This window comes from Labrus bergylta, chromosome 8, assembly GCF_963930695.1.
Source record: "Labrus bergylta chromosome 8, fLabBer1.1, whole genome shotgun sequence".
Lineage (NCBI taxonomy): Eukaryota > Metazoa > Chordata > Actinopteri > Labriformes > Labridae > Labrus > Labrus bergylta.
The window spans coordinates 32116948-32137843 of record NC_089202.1 but is presented as its reverse complement, the minus strand read 5'-3'; the positions used below and the strand labels follow the sequence as shown (position 1 = coordinate 32137843).

Here is a 20896-nt window from a genome sequence, read left to right as displayed (position 1 = left end):
GAGGATAGAGCACCACCTCACTGACAACAACCCATGACAGGTGTGACAAGGCATACAACAAATCACAAACTTCAGGGGCTGCAACATCACACCTGGGAACTCAGACGCCTCGCTGGCAGAGGAGCTGAAGTGCTTCTTCGCAAGGTTTGAAAAAACTGAGCTCCACACAGCCACACCACCTCAGCCTCCACCAGCACATAGCACAGTCACACACACTGTACAGGAGCACGAAGTGAGACGGGTGCTAAGAGCAGTAAACCCCAGAAAGGCAGCTGGCCCAGACGGAGTACCAGGGAAGGTGCTCAAAACCTGTGCAGACCAGCTCTCACAAGTCTTCACCTGCATCTTCAACCTCTCCCTGTCACAAGCCACCATCCTGCCTGAAATCAGCCACAATCATACCCGTGCCCAAGAAATCAACCACAGACAGCCTCAACGACTACCGTCCAGTTGCTCTGACACCGGTCATCATGAAGTGCCTTGAGAGGCTGGTTTTACACCACATCAAAGCCAGCCTTCCTTAGACCTTCGACCCACACCAGTTTGCTTATAGAGCAAACAGATCCACATAGCCATAGCTCTCCACACTGTGCTGAACCACCTGGAACACCAGGGGAGCTATGTAAGGCTAATTTTCATCGACAACAGCTCAGCCTTCAACACAATCATCCCGGACATTCTGGTTAAAAAACTGTCAGACTTAGGCCTCCACTCACACACCTGTTCATGGATAAAAGACTTCCTGGGGGCGCGCTGGTGGCGCAATGGTTAGAGCACGCGTCCCATGTCTTGAGACTCTCGTCTCGAGCGGTAGGCCCGGGTTCACTTCCACCCATGGCCCCTTTCCACATGTCATTCCCCGCTCTCTCTCTCTGGTTTCAGACTCTATCCACTGTCCTCTCTCTCTCTGGTTTCAGACTCTATCCACTGTCCTCTCTCTCTGGTTTCAGACTCTATCCACTGTTCTCTCTCTCTCTGGTTTCAGACTCTATCCACTGTCCTCTCTCTCTCTCTGGTTTCTGACTCTATCCACTGTCCTCTCTCTCTCTCTGGTTTCAGACTCTATCCACTGTTCTCTCTCTCTCTGGTTTCAGACTCTATCCACTGTCCTCTCTCTCTCTCTGGTTTCAGACTCTATCCACTGTCCTCTCTCTCTCTCTGGTTTCTGACTCTATCCACTGTCCTCTCTCTCTGGTTTCTGACTCTATCCACTGTCCTCTCTCTCTGGTTTCTGACTCTATCCACTGTCCTCTCTCTCTGGTTTCAGACTCTATCCACTGTCCTCTCTCTCTCAATCTCTGGTTTCAGACTCTATCCACTGTCCTCTCTCTCTCTCTGGTTTCAGACTCTATCCACTGTCCTCTCTCTCTCTCTGGTTTCAGACTCTATCCACTGTCCTCTCTCTCTGGTTTCTGACTCTATCCACTGTCCTCTCTCTCTGGTTTCTGACTCTATCCACTGTCCTCTCTCTCTGGTTTCAGACTCTATCCACTGTCCTCTCTCTCTCAATCTCTGGTTTCAGACTCTATCCACTGTCCTCTCTCTCTCTGGTTTCAGACTCTATCCACTGTCCTCTCTCTCTCTCTGGTTTCAGACTCTATCCACTGTCCTCTCTCTCTGGTTTCTGACTCTATCCACTGTCCTCTCTCTCTCTGGTTTCTGACTCTATCCACTGTCCTCTCTCTCTCTCTGGTTTCAGACTCTATCCACTGTCCTCTCTCTCTCTCTGGTTTCAGACTCTATCCACTGTCCTCTCTCTCTCCCTGGTTTCAGACTCTATCCACTGTCCTCTCTCTCTCTCTGGTTTCAGACTCTATCCACTGTCCTCTCTCTCTGGTTTCTGACTCTATCCACTGTCCTCTCTCTCTCTGGTTTCAGACTCTATCCACTGTCCTCTCTCTCTGGTTTCTGACTCTATCCACTGTCCTCTCTCTCTCTCTGGTTTCTGACTCTATCCACTGTCCTCTCTCTCCCTGGTTTCTGACTCTATCCACTGTCCTCTCTCTCTCTGGTTTCTGACTCTATCCACTGTCCTCTCTCTCCCTGGTTTCTGACTCTATCCACTGTCCTCTCTCTCTCTGGTTTCAGACTCTATCCACTGTCCTCTCTCTCTCTCTGGTTTCTGACTCTATCCACTGTCCTCTCTCTCTCTCTCTCTGGTTTCAGACTCTATCCACTGTCCTCTCTCTCTCTGGTTTCAGACTCTATCCACTGTCCTCTCTCTCTCTGGTTTCTGACTCTATCCACTGTCCTCTCTCTCTCTGGTTTCAGACTCTATCCACTGTCCTCTCTCTCTCTGGTTTCAGACTCTATCCACTGTCCTCTCTCTCTCTCTGGTTTCAGACTCTATTCACTGTCCTCTCTCTCTCTGGTTTCAGACTCTATCCACTGTCCTCTCTCTCTCTGGTTTCAGACTCTATCCACTGTCCTCTCTCTGCATTGAAGGCACAAAAAGCCCAAAAATAAATCTTAAAAAAAAGAAAAAAGACTTCCTCACAAACCGTCCCCAGACTGTTAAACTTGGCCCTCACGTCTCCTCCACCCACACACTCAGCACCAGCTCTCCACAGGGGTGTGTGTTGAGCCCACTACTTTACTCCCTCTACACATACGACTGTAGCCCAACCCACCCCAGTAACACCATCGTCAAGTTCGCAGACGATACCACTGTGGTTGGACTAATCTCAGGGGGAGACGAGTCTGCATACAGGGATGAGATCCTGAATTTGACAACGTGGTGTTCAGTGAACAACCTGGCCCTGAACACAACGAAAACAAAGGAAATCATCTTCGACTTCAGGAAGCACCGCACAGACCCAGCTCCCCTCCACATCAACGGTGTCTGTGTAGAGAGGGTCCAAACCTTCAAGTTCCTGGCACCCTCATCTCTGCTGACCTCTCCTGGACTTCCAACATCTCTGAGATCACCAAGAAGGCACAGCAGCACCTGCACTTCCTAAGAGTGCTCAGGAAGAACAACCTGAATGAGAAGCTGCTGGTGAACTTCTACCGCTCTTCCATCGAGAGCCTGCTGCTGTACTGCATCACAGTGTGGTACACCAGCTGCACTGAAGCAGACCGAAAGGGGCTTCAGAGAGTAATAAACACAGCACAAAAGATCATCGGCTGCACACGCCCCTCACTTAAGGACATTTATAACTCCCGCTGCCTGAACACAGCAAAAAACATTGTGAAGGACGGCTCACACGCCGGCTTTCATCTGTTCGACATGTTTCCCTCTGGCAGACGCTACAGGTCTGTCAGAGCACGGACAACTACAACAACTTCCACTTCCTTCTCTTTCACCAACCGTCGCCTTTTGTTTCTTTCAAATTAAACTTTATTAACAATTGTCAACGCTCCATCCCGATTTCACTCATACAGTGTGAGCTCTCCGGCCGTGCCCAACAATCAGGTCGCACGGTGTGAGCCAGACTTTAGAGACAACAGTAGGCACCAATGTGTCAGAACACGCTCGTTACCTGGAGTATCCAGGCAGGGATAATATCATTAATTCATATATTCATATAATTTGCATAATAAGGGGCGTGTCTCACCTCTTTGCGAGAGTTTTGGTGTTTAGTTTACTGATATTTGTGTTGTGTTGTTTACTTAATTATTCCACACGTTTTCTTTATTTAGAATAGATTTTGGGTAATATTTTCTTTTGGTAGTTATTTGTTTAGTAAATTAAATTTTGCATTCGTATTTTTGTGAGACTGTTGGCACCAGAGGCAGGTAGAGGACCAGCATGCACCTGGGTGGGCCTATGAGAGGCAGCAGGAGACACGATTTTCTGTTCTTTTGTTTGCTTTCTTTAAATAAACCACCAAATAAACGCAGATCTCTTGCATGGACACTGGACTTCTTTTGCCTGCGTACATCACATCCCCCATGGTGCATCAGTGGTCATTTGATTATGTTTGATATTAAGTTTATTTACATTTGTTTTCTTTTGGACAAATAGCCACTACAGTAACGATCAGTGAAGTAGAAGTTAAAATGAGTTTAGTGTTCATCAGAGTGAGAGTCTGGAGGAAGAAACTGTTTCATTTCACAGGCTTCATTTTTATTCCTTTATTTCATTCACCTGTTATAAACATGAGAAGGATTATAAATAATGTTTTCTGACCTTCAAACTGAAGTTCAGAGTTCAGCTTTCATTACAACATGATGTAGATTTGATTCAAACTTTAGTGATTAAATAACTCAGAGGAGAGGAAAGCCACTAAAGGAACAAACATGTCTGATTTGTAGTGATGACAGTTTCCTCTCGATGTCTCTGGGAAGATTTGATCCTGAATAAATCTGATGTGATCGTTTAAATCTGTCCAGTAACAGCTCGGGTATTCAGGTTTTCTCTGTGTGTTTCCTCTCGCTCGGCACCGGGCGCTATATTCCTTCTTTCTTCTCTTTTCTCTGTAATAGGCTGCAGAGGAATCCCAGAGCCCTCCTCAGCTCTGCAGGGGATTGTGGGTAATGGTCTGACTAGAAACAATAGCTGTGAGGGTGTCTGAGTGTGTGGGGGCTCTTTGATTGGACGTCCTCATGTGTGTGTGTGTGTTGGTAACTGACTCCTGAGAGAGTCTGCAGCTTCTGTGTTTATATTCACACTGAAAAACAGCAAAGTGATCAGAAAGCAGCAGAGAAATGTGTCGTCTGTTCGGGGGGGGGGAATAAACCTTTAGGAAATGTTTGAGCTGGGGGGGGGGTCCGATAACAAGGGGGGACCACCGCCGAGTGACATGTTGGAGGAGAGGGAGGAGGAGGAGGAGGAGGAGATGAAGGCAGAATGAGATTCATTAGAGCAGAGGAGAGGCTGAGAGTGGAGAGCGATCCTGCTGTAATCAAGACGACACGATGAAAAGAAAGAAGAATGAAAAGGTGGAAACACGAGAGAAAGGAGGAGGAGGAGAGATTCACTTTATTACTTCAGTGAGAGAGAGAGAGAGAGAGAGAGAGAGAGACAGAGAGAGAGCAGAAAGTGATGAAGGCTGATTCTGCAGATTTGAGGATTGTTTTTTGCCAACATGCTATGTTGAAGTGCTGGCTTCTCTGACAACAATGCAGCAGCCAGTATGTCCTCCTTCTAACTTTACATTCTGCTGCTGAATGCTCTGGATTTGTTTGGACCAGAGAAGGTAGGCGCTTTTAAGACACGCCCCCACACGGCCGTTTTGGACGCCCCTCGGTTTGTCAGATATGAGAGCAGTTATCAGGTCAACAGGTGTTGCAGTGATGGAAGCGGTCAAGAGAAGTGGTTCAGATAGAAGTGATTGTACCCGACCTAAAAAGCCTCTGCATGTTTCTAATAAGCTCCACGAGCAGAAACGTGCTCAAACTAGGATCAATATTGGAGATGCTTTTGAAAAATGGAGAGAGGTTAGAACACAGAAAGGTTTACAGACCCATGCAGAGCTGGATAAACACTGAAGCTTCAGAGTCCACCACATGGTGACCTGAGTGAGGGGAGGGGGGGGGACAGCTCTCTATGATGTTTAGAATTTAGACTGCAGTACCCATTTTAAACACTAGGGGGCAGAGTTACATACTGCTCCTTTAATTTCCCTTCATAATTGTGCAATCAAATCTTTTAGTTTCGTCATCTTTCTGGATATCTTCAAATGTTTGTCCCTCTGGATTCTGTAAAACCTCAGCTGAACAGATCTGTCAGTAAATAAAACATGAAAGTTTGAGACACGCTCGACGATTTGAGACCTGATTTTGGGTCCGACACGGCTTCATTTATAATTTAGGTCATAGTGAAGTGATGCTCCCTAATATCTAAACATAAAGGTTGCTTAGGTTACGATTTATTAAAACAGGATTATTCAAACAGCTGATCCCAGCAGCCTTTTCACTGCTCCAACCTGTCGCCTGAGAGTCTTCAACTTTAACTGGCACCTTATTTATTTTAGGTTTGTCATTAAGGAGCGCTGAAGGAGCAAAAGACAGAAGCCTCAGTTTCCTGATGTAATAAGACTGACGGCTGCAGCTATCAAAGCTTCCACTTTGAATCCCTCCGTTTGATTTTATTATTTTTTGTTATTTTTGATAATTAAATTCCTGTTTCTTGAGCTGTTGGGCTGTTATCTTCAAACATGATGATGCTCAAAATTAAAAACACACGCAGCACGCTCACAGAATAATCTGTTTGTTTCTGAACTAAACTGTTTATAAAGAGTTTAAAAGAAGGAGTTCTCGTTTCTCAGTGATTGGGTCTCCAGTGACGGTGAAGTTGAGCGTGTGATCGATGGTGCAGCGTCAGCAGCAGCGTGGGCGATGGACTGACCAGGGAGCGACTTCGATTTAATGCTCAAACCCTCTCCTGTGTTCTCCAGCTTTTGGGGAGTGAGCCAAAATCTGAGAGAGGAGAGTTTGAAACAGGATTGTTTGGGCTCAGCGTCAGAGAGGAGGAGGATGTGGAGCTCAAGGTTTAGACGCTGACCCCCATGGAGCAGGGTAAGGTGGGATCCTCCTTCTTGTGGAGGTAATAAAGATATGTTCATATAGAAGGAAACCCCTCTGAGATATTAGAACATGCTAGAGAGATTTTTAAATCACATCTCTCCAGGAAACACCTCAGGATCCCCCGACAGGAGCTGCCACGGCGACCCTGCTCCACGATGAGACGCAGAAGATGGAGGGATGGAAGCTCTTAAATCATTTTATATGAGAGTGTCATGGATGTTTTACCTGGACTTGGTCTCTGCAGCAGGTCTCACCTGTCACAGTGTTTGTTTTTTGAACCAAGAACCAAAAGCAGAAAATTCAGTTTGATGGTCATAAAGCAACAAATCCTCCTCATTTTAAAGATCCAGAGGGAGGAGACAAACCCAAACAGAGCCGCTCAGACCGGTCAGGTGGTGCAGCTAACAGGTTTGTATATTAGAGTTGTGTTTCATCTCGTTAGTGAGAGTGTGTGTGTGTGTTACCTGGCAGTACTCGGTGATGATGCAGAAGGCGTCTCCCTCCAGGAAGCTGTGGTAGAAGGTGAGGATGGCCGGGTGGTGCAGCTGAGACAGCAGGTGAGCTTCCTGTGTCGCTCTGACGGTCTCATCGAGTCGAAGGTCGCCCAGAGGGATCTGCTTCAACACCTTGCTGCAGGTGACAGAGGTCAGAGGTCAGGAGGGAGGCAGAACAATGATGGAACCTGTATTGGGTTTTAGACTAAACGTTCACACTGCAAGCTTTAATTATCAAATCCACTTCATGTTCCTCTAGTCTACAAACCCCCCAATGATGAGAAAAGTCCATCCTCTCCGTCTTCTTCCTGCTCCACTTTTCAGAAAATGTGTGCTCAAACAGGCCGTTTGGAGATTTTCCCTTCATGACATCACAAAGGGCAGTAGCCCCTCCCCCAGGTGGGTGACACTCCCACAGCTAGGTGTTTGTTCTGCCCTCTGAGTCTGCCTTCTCACCGTAAACAATAGGACATAGAGAGAGAAAGACCGAGTATACCCAAGCCCTTCCAGAGAGGGGGCGTGGTCAGACACAGCTCATTTACATATTTAAAGGTACAGACACAGAAACAGCCTGTTCTGAGCAGGGCTGAAATAGAGGAGTTTATAGACATGTTCAAATACAGGATCAGATTGGATTTAGAACAAGAAACTTCACACACATGTTTTGAGGAGCTCTGAGACTTATTTACACTGAAGAAGAAGAAGAAGAAGAGGAGGATATGTCACCTTTAAGGAAACATGCTATGTTGAAGTGCTGGCTTCTCTGACAACAATGCAGCAGTCAGTATGTCCTCCTTCTAACTTTAGATTCTGCTCCTGAATGCTCTGGATCTGTTTGTTTGTTATTTGCTTCACTACTTTATTCCAGGTTAACTGGCAGTTCAGTTTTCTCTTCATTAACTTTATTGAAGGTTAGCTAACAGTTAGCTCACATTAATGTGATGTTTGACTGTTTGCTCAGAAGTCTGCAAATCAACAATCTTTTGTTTGAGTGAACACAGAGTCTGCTGTCAACGCTTAATCATTCTGACTCGAGTCTTCTTGTTGACTTTCAGATCTCTGCTGGTTCAGTGAGTCTGTGTTTTTAAGGCTCAGAGACTTTTCCTCCCAAACCCTCCACAGCTTCTTTTTCTTCTTCTTCTTCTGCTTCTTTTTCTTCTTCTTGGTCTTCTCCTCAAACCTTTAAACTCTGAGTCGTTGTCGGTTTAAACCCTCCAGCCTGTCGATACGATGCCTTTAGGTTTACATCTCGCTGTCGGAGCTGTCAACAGCCCAGCTTGAGTTTTTGTCTTCTTCTCCTTGCAGAGAAAGTCAGAAACATCTCAGCTCTATCAGAGCGTCACACTTCAAAGAGGAGTTCACTTTTGTTGCATAGCAACAGAGAGTCGGCTCCCGCCTCGGAGAAGAGCCCCACACCGAAAGAAGAAAGAGAGCTCTCTGTGCACATTATGTGGAGAAAATGGGAGGAAGTATTGAAATGAAATTTGGTTGTTGAAGAAAATGTCAGGCGGTGAATTTAATTTCCCAGCATGCCTTTGGTTTCGACAAAGAATCAAAGTGGTTCTATTGGTCGTTGAGCAGCTGGCGGATCCTGAAACTCGTTAAGCAAAGGTTTGTCTGAAATCTTTGACCTTCTGCTCACTCAAAGTGTCAAAACACAAAGTTCAAGGCGTCTCCGATGACTCATGGAAACATTTTAGATTTAACGTACATTACCTTCAGATTGGAACTGGATCAAGCTACGACTAAAAGCGTTCAGTTGGAGCACAAGCACGGAGGGTTTGAGTTTTACCCACATAACAAATCATCCTCAAAAAGACAAAGCAACGTGCACATTCTTGAAGTTCTCTTGTCATCTTGTAGTTCTCCTGTCATCTTGTAGTACTCCTGTCATCTTGTAGTTCTCTTGTGATCTTGTAGTTCTCCTGTGATCTTGTAGTTCTCTTGTGATCTTGTAGTTCTCCTGTCATCTTGTAGTCCTCCTGTGATCTTGTAGTTCTCTTGTGATCTTGTAGTTCTCCTGAGATCTTGTAGTTCTCCTGTGATCTTGTAGTTCTCTTGTGATCTTGTAGTCCTCCTGTGATCTTGTAGTTCTCTTGTGATCTTGTAGTTCTCCTGAGATCTTGTAGTTCTCCTGTGATCTTGTAGTTCTCTTGTGATCTTGTAGTTCTCCTGGGATCTTGTAGTTCTTCTCTGATCTTGTAGTTCTCCTGTGATCTTGTAGTTCTTCTCTGATCTTGTAGTTCTCCTGTGATCTTGTAGTTCTCCTGGGATCTTGTAGTTCTTCTCTGATCTTGTAGTTCTCCTGTGATCTTGTAGTTCTTCTCTGATCTTGTAGTTCTCCTGTGATCTTGTAGTTCTCCTGGGATCTTGTAGTTCTTCTCTGATCTTGTAGTTCTTCTCTGATCTTGTAGTTCTCCTGGGATCTTGTAGTTCTTCTCTGATCTTGTAGTTCTTCTCTGATCTTGTACTTCTCTTGTGATCTTGTAGTTCTTCTCTGATCTTGTAGTTCTTCTCTGATCTTGTAGTTCTCCTGGGATCTTGTAGTTCTTCTCTGATCTTGTAGTTCTCCTGTGATCTTGTAGTTCTTCTCTGATCTTGTAGTTCTCCTGAGATGTGTGTACAGCTTCTCATGGAAACACAAGCTTGTTTTGTCTCTGTTCAACTGTCAGCAGGTATCATGCAGAGTCTATGACCTGTGGATCAGGTGAGCAGCAGGTCCAGGTCAGACTAACTGCTGCTCGGAGTGAAATAAATCAGATCAATACCAGAAAACAAGAGAAGGAAAACAATTGTGTCCTCCCTCAGCGGGCTGTCACTCTGCTTTATCACAGCAGTTTCTCCCCCCTCTGACTCCCCCATTTAAAACATCACAGTGAGACAATAAAGGGGTTGGTGAGGATGATGATGGAGGAGGGGATGAAGATGTCTGCCTCAGTGTGTCCTCCAGGCTCTGATTCTCTCTGGGAGTCGATCGCGGCCCGTCGGGAGCTGCTCCAGCTCTGTTTCCTGTCCTGGCAGGTGTTAGACTCGCACTGTGAGCATCGTCTGAGCGCTGGAGGCTCTCAACAACTTTTGTTTTTTTATACCGCCTTCAACTCTGCATGCACGCTGAGCTGAAAGAGCCAAACAGGAAGTGCATAAATCACACACGCACACACACACACCCACCCACACTTTGAGACAATATAAAGCCAGCTGTAAAGTTTTCAGCAGGTGGGCGAAAAGGACGCAGCTTCAGAGCTCTGAGGTGTGGGATCGATCACCCAGCAGCAGCTCGCTGACAGACTGTTTACGACGAGTTCACAGGACAGCAGAGCGCCCGAAGACACACTGAGACACATCATTACACAAGGGTACACACATGAGTCTGTTTCAAGGTACCCTTAAGCCATTGTTTGTAAATGCTACTGTGTGAGGTAGCTCTAACAAATGTCTGACGGTATCCATTAGCCTCTGGTTCAGGGTTTCTTTAAGGATCTGTTTCAAGGTACCCCGTAACCACCTGTGCAAGATATACTGTGTCAACAGTTTCAAGGTACCCTTTAGCCATTGTTTCAAAAAGCCTTTAGCTTCTGTGTAGGTACATTGCAGTATCCCTCAGCCTCTGGTTTGAGGTCTGTTTCAAGGTACCCCTGTAAACTATACTATAACAACAGTTTCAAGGTACCCTTGTCGTGTCTGTTTCAATGAACCAGTAAGCATTGGTTTCTATGTACATATCCGGATCTGTGTAAGGTACTCCCTTTAGCTTCTGATACAGGATACCCTTCAACATATGTGTGAAGCGTGATGTACTGACTGTTTCAAGGTACCCATTGAAGTGTGATTTAATGTACCATTAGCTCTGTTTCTGATAACCACTGGTATCTGTTAAAATTACAGTTTAAGAGGAGTTTCAAGGTACCCTTTAGAAGGTTTATAAGATTCCCTGTAATGACTGTTTCAAGGTACTTCTAAATGAAAAAAACAATGAATCACCAATTATCTGTTTCCGAAAACCTTAAAGATCTTAAGACTTCAGGTACCAAATGTTCTGTGTAAGTACCTTTTATCCTCAGTACACTTTACCATCTCTCTCACTCACCTCTATATGAAACCCTTTAAAGACTGTTTCAAGTCACCTCAAAGTATTTGTTACAGAAAGACAAAATCATCCTGCAGAGTGTTGAGTTATTGGACCGTTTTAGTTATCCTTAAAAATCAGTTTCAAGGTACCCCAAACAATCTATTTCAGGGTACTCTTTGCCATCTGAGCACACTATCAATGATCAAAAAAATCTATGAGGTCTCTGTTTTTTATCCAAGAGGTGCTTTGAAACAGACAGTTTAGTTAATTTAAAGATATAAAACGACCTGGTTAAGTTTAGGAAAGCATCATTGTGTTAAACCCGCTCTTTGTCCGTCACCCCCTGAAACCAACTCTATCCATCTTCCCACATGCTGGGCGGCTCTAGGCGTCTAATGTTGCCGCAGATCCTGTAAGGTTATAATGTTTCTAAAGGTATGGAACAGTGAGGTGAAGCTCCTGCATCATTATCTGATCAGATGTTGTAGAAAGCGTCCCTCGAGTCGGTTCTTTTTAATGAAACCTCCTCTGGTGTTCCTCAGGGCCACAGCTTGAGTGACTTCATGTTCCCGTGTGTGGAGAGATCACAAAGCCTCTTCAGCTGACAAAGTGAACAGGCGCTGCTCCTCTGTTTCCATGGATACCGCATCCTGACAGACAGCCTCGGTCACGGCACGTCAGGAGCCTTTCTGAACTACAGACCTGGAGACGTCTTCTTTTCATTTGTGCTCCTTGAAGGTTCTTCTTCATGTTTTGTTTTGACTCTCAGTAAAGACGTCGCCTTCACATCTGAGCTGAAAAGTTGTGAAGCAAACGCTGACACATTGATCGGGGCACCGAGTCTAAATCCGGCAGAGGAGGAGAGACGGGGGAGGAGGAGGGGGATGATGGGTGAGACCTGTCAGATGGTGAAAGGGCAGAGATGACGGCTCCAAACACCGACTCACCATCTGTTTCTCTGACAACACAAAGACTCCTCCAGCTTCTTCCTGCAGCAGGCGGTCAGTCAGAAAACTCTCCTCCTGCCTCAGTGCCCTCGAGCAACAAACACGCTGCAGCTCGTCCTGCTCAGGTAAAAGTTTGACTCTTCAGAACATCTCACACTTCATAAAACACAAGTGACAGAAAATAACTAAACACCTTCACTCAGCAGCAGAAATAACTTCATCGTGCATCCATGCAGATTTGACAGAATCAAGATGGCTGTGTAGTAAGCTGTGATGACAGTTTTGAAAGACACGTCGCTTACGGTGCAGTTCACTATAAAGCCAGTAGGTGGCAGTAAAAGCCAAACTAAATGATGCAGCACACATTTCAAATTGAACAATCATGGATGAGAAACATTATCCATCGCCATCGACAGCAAAGGGAGTCAGGGGTTGGACTCGCAGATATTCATGCAATATGCAAGTTCTGCAAAAACCAGTGAAAATGCTGCATCAACCCATCTCTGGGATTACTAGCACAATATTTCAAATTACTCTGAGGACTTGAGTTTCAAGAGTTTTAAGTTATAAGGTCCTTTAAAATGATGTCTCAGCTTTATTCTCTACAATGAAGAACAGCTGCTGACGTGGATTCTGCAGGATACGGTCAAAAGAGATTTGTGGTCCTTTCTATAATCTGTAATATGAGACTGAAATCATGTTAACTGACAGAGAGAGACACACACACACACACACACACACACACACACACACACACACACACACACACACCCCTCTGCTCTCGTCTGTAAATCAAGCATCAGCGTTCAGTAAATGCTGCAGTCGACAACACCGACCACTTAGTGTGTGTGTGTGTGTGTGTGTGTGTGTGTGTGTGTGTGTGTGTGTGTGTGTGTGTGTGTGTGTGTGTGTGTGTGTGTGTGTGTGTGTGTGTGTGTGTGTGTGTGTGTGTGTGTGTGTGTGTGTTCAGGTGGACGTATGAACGACGCTCCACGTTTCTCTTCTGTTCGGTTCGTCCTGCACGAATACTCTTCCCTCTCGTTAAGTTTTCACTAAATCAAACAGACTTTTTGTTTTTGTTTTTGATATAACAAAATAAGAGCGGTCACAGACATCTGCTCGATTTACTCATTCCTACGTTTTTATCCACCTCCTGTGTGTGTGTGTGTGTGTGTGTGTGTGTGTGTGTGTGTGTGTGTGTGTGTGTGTGTGTGTGTGTGTGTGTGTGTGTGTGTGTGTGTGTGTGTGTGTGTGTGGATCGTGGTACCTCTCTGCATCGACACACTCTTTGTGCTTTGTGTCAGCTCTCTCCCCCCCCCGTCATCAGGGCATGAGGTTTGTAAAAACTGAATATGTATTTGATGTTTCTGTAATTATTTTGTGTGTTGTGATTGTAGAAATGTGTATTTTTCTTTGGGTCTTTTATTGTCCTGCTGCAGAGCAACACTGGAAAACAGACCTCAGTCTCAGTGTGTTCTCCCTGCAGCAATGAGGGATAAATAAATATGTGTGCATTACTTTAAATATTAACATCCCGCACCCCTCGTCATATTTTGAAACTGTTAGTATCAGAGTGAGTTTCATGAAGCCTGATTAAAATCCAGTTTAGATTAAAAGAACAAAGATGTTAGAACGCTCTGGAGACATTCCAGTTTGTGCCTCTTTGATGACACGTCTTTGTTTTGGTGAAACGTCTGACGGTGAGCAGGTCGAGGTGAAACACAACCACAGGGACACGCTGCACACGGGATGTGTGTAAGAGAGAGCCTACACTGCCATCTAGTGGCTCTCTGAAGAACTGCAGCTTCAGGACTTCAGGAGATGAAGCCAACAGAAGTCCTACAGATGAGTTCTTTAAAAAGTATTAAAAGAGTAAAATACTGCAGCATCATGTCTGCTAAAGCTGCAGGAACGTTTCAGAGGACCAATCAGTGACGTGTTGGTGTGACTCACAGCTGTTCTCCGTCTGACGCTTTGGTGTCCAGAACCAGATACATCGAACCTCCCCCGGCCCAGACTCTGCAGGATGCTGTATCGCTTAGCAACCAGTCCACCGCTGCCAGGGGGCGGAGCCTGGAATGAATCCACCTCCTGAAACCGCAGCATCCTGTCAGCTCACCTGAGGGAGGAGAGGATCACTGTGAGCTCAGATCCTCTACTGACAGAGGGTAACGCAGCAACAACAACAACAACAACAACAACAACAACAACAACAACAACAACAACAACAACACTTCTTCTTCCACTGTCGACCCTTTTTTCTTATACTTATAAAATAATAATAATTGTCAGTTTCAGCTTGTTCCCATCTGTTCTTCATGTCGTTCACAATGTTTCACAAACACAAATCTGATTATATTGAAACATGTTTCCATACCACAGCAGCAAAGTTGTACTGCATCATTTCATGTTTTCAATTGTCAAAAACTGCAGCAGGTAAACTCCTGCACACTCTACCTGCATGAACACAGTGGAACTGTTATTACAATCAACTCATCAGATGCTTTTAATGACTTTCAATCATGCCTATACATCTATGTAACACATAAACACAACTACAGTATGTATCTAATGCTGTGCATCAGTTTGTTCAAACACGTGTGTTTATGCAAAACTCACACGCACGCACACACACACGCACACAGCAGCACACACACACACACACACACACACACACACACACACACACACACACACACACACACACACACACACACACACAGCAGCGCACACACACACACACACACACACACACACACACACACACACACACAGCAGCGCACACACACACACACACACACACACACACACACACACACACACACACACACACACACACACACACGCACACAGCAGCACACACGCACGCACACACACACACACACACACACACACACACACACACGCACACAGCAGCACACACGCACGCACGCACGCACACACACACACACACGCACGCACACACACACACACACACACACACACGCACGCACACACTCACACACGCACGCACGCACGTAAGTATTATCTACCGGATGTTTTATAAAAGACGGAATTGTTCTGTTAGATGAGGTTTTATTTTGAAAGGATGACCGGATCCTGAAAAGTTGTATTTCCGTATGCTAGTTAGTCCGTGTTTACAGAGTAAACTTTTATAAATGATTTCGTTATGCGATGTTCAGGCTGAAGATGACGTCACGTTAACGTTTTCTCCACTTGTCTTGACCGTTAATCAAACTGATTTCCGGTGTTTTGTTGATACCACAACCTAAGGTCACCTGACAGGTCACAACCTGAGGTCACCTGACAGGTCACAACCTGAGGTCACCTGACAGGTCACAACCTGAGGTCACCTGACAGGTCACAACCTGAGGTCACCTGACAGGTCACAACCTGACAGGTCACAACCTGAGGTCACCTGACAGGTCACAACCTGAGGTCACAACCTGAGGTCACCTGACAGGTCACAACCTGACAGGTCACCTGACAGGTCACAACCTGAGGTCACCTGACAGGTCACAACCTGAGGTCACAACCTGAGGTCACCTGACAGGTCACAACCTGAGGTCACCTGACAGGTCACCTGACAGGTCACAACCTGACAGGTCACAACCTGACACCTGAGGTCACCTGACAGGTCACAACCTGAGGTCACCTGACAGGTCACAACCTGACAGGTCACAACCTGACAGGTCACCTGACAGGTCACAACCTGAGGTCACCTGACAGGTCACAACCTGAGGTCACAACCTGACACCTGAGGTCACCTGACAGGTCACAACCTGAGGTCACCTGACAGGTCACAACCTGACAGGTCACCTGACAGGTCACAACCTGACAGGTCACCTGACAGGTCACAACCTGACAGGTCACCTGACAGGTCACAACCTGAGGTCACCTGACAGGTCACAACCTGAGGTCACCTGACAGGTCACAACCTGACAGGTCACAACCTGAGGTCACAACCTGACAGGTCACAACCTGAGGTCACCTGACAGGTCACAACCTGAGGTCACAACCTGAGGTCACCTGACAGGTCACAACCTGACAGGTCACACACAGGTCACAACCTGAGGTCACCTGACAGGTCACAACCTGAGGTCACAACCTGAGGTCACCTGACAGGTCACAACCTGAGGTCACCTGACAGGTCACAACCTGAGGTCACCTGACAGGTCACAACCTGAGGTCACAACCTGAGGTCACCTGACAGGTCACAACCTGACAGGTCACAACCTGAGGTCACCTGACAGGTCACAACCTGAGGTCACCTGACAGGTCACCTGACAGGTCACAACCTGAGGTCACCTGACAGGTCACAACCTGAGGTCACCTGACAGGTCACAACCTGAGGTCACCTGACAGGTCACAATCTGAGGTCACAACCTGAGGTCACCTGACAGGTCACAACCTGACAGGTCACAACCTGAGGTCACCTGACAGGTCACAACCTGAGGTCACCTGACAGGTCACAACCTGAGGTCACCTGACAGGTCACCTGACAGGTCACCTGACAGGTCACAACCTGAGGTCACCTGACAGGTCATGTGATACAAAAAAGCAGCAAAATAGAAATTAGGCTATGGAAAAAAAATGATGATAGAAGTCCACAGGACCTTCATAGATATTACAAAATGCAGAAGTGAAAACAACAATTATTTTACCTGATAGGTCTCGAGCAGTCACAGGAGGATTACCAATAAGTGACTCTAAACATGAGATATCAACATGACGCACGTCAGCACAAAAACAATAACTCTGTAATAAAGAAAAAGAGGTAAAGACCAATAAAACGTTTAGTCTACAGATAGATGTAAACATCAAGCCCACATGAACACAGTATAGAACCACGCCAGAGAAAGAGGAAGAGGTTACGGGTTTTCACAATAAAACACATTTCTTGAAACTTTACTTTAAACTGTTAACACTTCTTCTGTTTAATTCAAACAGTTTAGTTTGTGCTCACTCTGTTTTCATTTTCTGCTGTGTGTGTGTGTGTGTGTGTGTGTGTGTGTGTGTGTGTGTGTGTGTGTGTGTGTGTGTGTGTGTGTGTGTGTGTGTGTGTGTGTGTGTGTGTGTGTGTGTGTGTGTGTGTGTGTGTCCTGTCCAGCAGGGGGAGCCAGAGGTTCACTTTGTTTCTATTATTTCCACCATTTTTAGAATGTATTTATTCATTCTACATTCGCAAGAGAAAAGGTTTCTATAATGAACTGGATGAAGTCAGAAGGTGATTTCTCTTTCATGATGTTTCCTAAAATGTGTTTCTGTTTTTGTGACGCTCCAGGAAACAATCACAGCACATAGGGACTACAGACTCAGGCCATGGGGCCCCCCGGGGGGGTCAGAGGGGGCCCCTCTTTTATCAACACGTCTCACTGTAAAGTCAACGGGCTCAGTCACAACAAAGGACGTCCCATTCAGTTTGTTTGACTCCTGATCTCCAAATCCAGATTCTGTCCCGATCAGGATCCTGATGAAACGCGAATGTTCACCAGGCGGAAATAAACATGGAAATAAAGAGATGTAGATGTATGTAAAAGTATTTCAGGTTTTGGAGAAAGGTGGAACCTACAGGGAAATAAATGTGATGATGTTTGAACGCACATGTTTGTAGTTTTAATTTTTTCACTGTCACACAAAATACACCTGATCAACACCTCAAACACACGGCTGTCCTTTTAGTTTATAAGAAGTGTTCCTTAGTTTAGCTGCAAAGAGCAAAACATGCAGCAAAGTGTGTGTGTGTGAGGGGGGTGCCTCTCTAGTCCTGGTTCTGATGTGGATGCTGTTTGAGTTTTCTGAGCCAGCGTCAGAGTTTGAAACCACTGAAGCGTAACAGAAACACAAACATGGTGTCAGCTGCTCTCTGTCACACGTGGAGGTGAAAACTCAGCTCTGCACATCTGAACGGTTTACCGTGACATCGACCACGAGAGGAGACGTTAACAACCACGGGAGTTTAAAAATCATAAGAGCGCCTGAAAAGAAGAATTCAAAGAAAAACAAACAAACACTGAATCATGAAGCACTCAGCGCTCTGCTTCAAACGCAGATCTTAAATGACCATAAAAGCCTCTGAGGTTTGGTGAGTGCGGCGGCTTCCTGTGGTGGAGCTGAGGCTTTCACTGCGGCCCGCTCACCTACATGTGAAACTGAAAACTGAGAAACATTTACAGAAGAACTTATGAGATCTCACACTGCAGTGAAGATTATATTACTCTTTAAACAGACATGAAACTCCTGCAAAGGTTCCCAAAAAATTAAATGATACAACTATACAAACGACTGATATAAACCACAAACAAAATACATTTCAACTTCACAAGATTAGTTAAAGATCCAATCAGTGAGCTGTGTAGAGAGTGAGATGATAAAGGTATCTTACTCTCTGATCATTAAGGAAACATGCTATGTTGAAGTGCTGGCTTCTCTGACAACAATGCAGCAGCCAGTATGTCCTCCTTCTAACTTTAGATTCTGGTCCTGAATGCTCTGGATTTGTTTGGACCAGAGAAGGTAGGTGCTTTTAAGACCCCCCCACACGGCCGTTTTGGACGCCCCTCTGTTTGTCAGATATGAGAGCAGTTATCAGGTCAACAGGTGTTGCAGTGATGGAAGCGGTCAAGAGAAGTGGTTCAGATAGAAGTGATTGTACCCGACCTAAAAAGCCTCTGCATGTTTCTAATAAGCTCCACGAGCAGAAACGTGCTCAAACTAGGATCAATATTGGAGATGCTGAAAGGTTTACAGACCCATGCAGAGCTGGATAAACACTGAAGCTTCAGAGTCCACCACATGGTGACCTGAGTGAGGATCCACTCTAGAGGAGGGGGGGGGGGCAGCTCTCTATGATGTTTAGAATTTAGACTGCAGTACCCATTTTAAACACTAGGGGGCAGAGTTACAGATTGCTCCTTAAATCTTATTACATTCTCAGATTGTTTGATTCTTTTCTTTTACATATTTCATCTGAAGTTTCCGTCAGAAGCAGCTGCAGTTTTCAGCTTCACTTCCCACCGCTCAACGTGTGAAACTGGGTTTTTGTGTGTCTCCGTTGGTGTGTGTTTAACCACTCTGTGGTCACAGGATGCGGAAGAGCGAAGAGCTGTTTTCATGTCTCCATGGTAACAAATAAAGCTGTTAAAGACTCACTTTGTAGAAACAAACAACGGTTTCTTCAGCTTTTAAAAAACCAAACACTGTAAGATCAATGATTCTGTCCTACTTATTATTATATCTACTCAAACTGGGATATGTGGCAGATATTAGTGACTACTAGTTCATTTTTATTTGTCCTCTTTGCACTCGTACTCCAACACATCTCAGAAGCATGGATGTATTGTGGTGGGGGGGCACTGGCACATCAAACCAACATGGAAACTCATCTACTGGTTGGAAACTCAGAGGTGGTGTCGTTCCTTCAGTAGAGTTCCTACAGAGGTAGTGTTGTAGTGTCCTCGTCTTTTTGAAGGGCTCGTCTCGGAACCGAACGTTTTTTTTAAAAAAATTTTTACTTGTCTCAGTCTCAGACTGGACGGACTCTGGATTTTAAGACCGGTCAAAACCACCACTGATGTCCTGTGATTAGAAGGAAAAATCCTCTTTCTAAAAGAATATTTGTAGTTTGATTTTTATCCTCCGGTTACGGCCGCAACCTTCCCGGTGTTACGATCTGAGTGGACACGCCCCCTAAACACAAGAGGAGGATTTTTCAGAGATACTTATGGTCTTGGTCTTGACTCGATCTCGATCCCTAAATGTCTCGGTCTTGTCTTGCTCTCTAAATGTTGCGGTCTTGACTCCAACACTATACATACACTCTTTGTCGAGGGATGCTAACTTCCAGTTGTCCTACATAAACACGTCGTCCCTGCGGGGTCAGCCCCCTATGGGTTAGGGTTAGGGTTACCAAATTGGGAGAAAGGGGGATAAAATCTGATTCAAATATATGAAAGAGGAAATGTGGGAACATAGGCACGCTCCTGTCCCTGCAGCACTCTACAGCTCAGGGTTGGCTGAAGCTGTGGGGGAGGGGCCCGATGTGAGATCTGTTTAGGGGGCCCAGAAATCCAGGAGACGCCCCTGCTCAGAAGTTAATACTGTGTTTTTTTATTGCACCTAATTTTGTCTGACAGCATCCCCAAAACACCTTGAAGTCTGTAACACCACCTTACCCGAGGAGGAGGGGAGGATTATCTGTCAGATTCAGTAACAAAAAACAAGTTTAAACACATGAAAAAAACTTTATAGAGATATTATTTCTCTCATGATGATCTGATAGACCATGATGCATTGCTACAGTTTAAACCAGACACTAGCTTTTAAAGAAGGTCAATTGGAAAAACCTTGAACATCTTCAGGAGTCAACTTTGGCTCTTTGCCTTCTCTGCTCTGCTGCGTCGCCCATTCTGCCCTTTTCCTCGTCTGACTCTCGAGTCTTTTCTCCTCTGGTTCGGCGCTGCTGCAGTTTGAATTATTGATGTGATCTCTGAGAGCGATTTAGTCACAAATTCAGGAGACTTTATTCAGCTGCTGGTCACGCCGACTTGTTCAGAGGAAAAGAAACAGCGTCTCTGGGATTTATCACCACGATGAATCCTCACCTGGTCAAACTTTATTCACAACCATCAGCTGTCATGTGTTCGTGTTTCTGTTCAGGATGAAGAGCATGAAAGACTCAAAGGACGACTCGGTCATAACGACTCGGTCATGACTTCAGTCTCAGCTCCACTTGTCTCAACAGACCGGGTCTCTAAACACTTGAGATGTGACTTGGACTTGTCTTTCAGGTCTTGAGACTTGGACTTTGCTGAGCCTGAGAATCGACTTTGACTTGTCTCAAACACATTTAAACTCTAAACAGCGTTGGTTGAAAAGACTCGAGATTTGACTTGATATTTCTTCTGTTATTGGGA

The 20896-nt window shown here is 45.4% G+C and overlaps 1 protein-coding gene across 1 annotated transcript in view; it reads right to left on the bottom strand.

Moving 5' to 3' along the window:
* LOC110004776 (uncharacterized) overlaps positions 1-14592 on the bottom strand; it is a 55578-nt gene extending 40986 nt beyond the window's left edge. The window contains exons 1-2 of the mRNA XM_065958039.1: positions 13935-14592; positions 6936-7101 (exon numbers count right to left, since the gene is read on the bottom strand). Of these exons, the coding sequence (XP_065814111.1) occupies positions 6936-7101; positions 13935-13978 (210 nt within the window). The 5' untranslated portion in view covers positions 13979-14592. The remainder of the gene's footprint in view (positions 1-6935; positions 7102-13934) is intronic.
* Positions 14593-20896: the final 6304 nt, after the last annotated feature.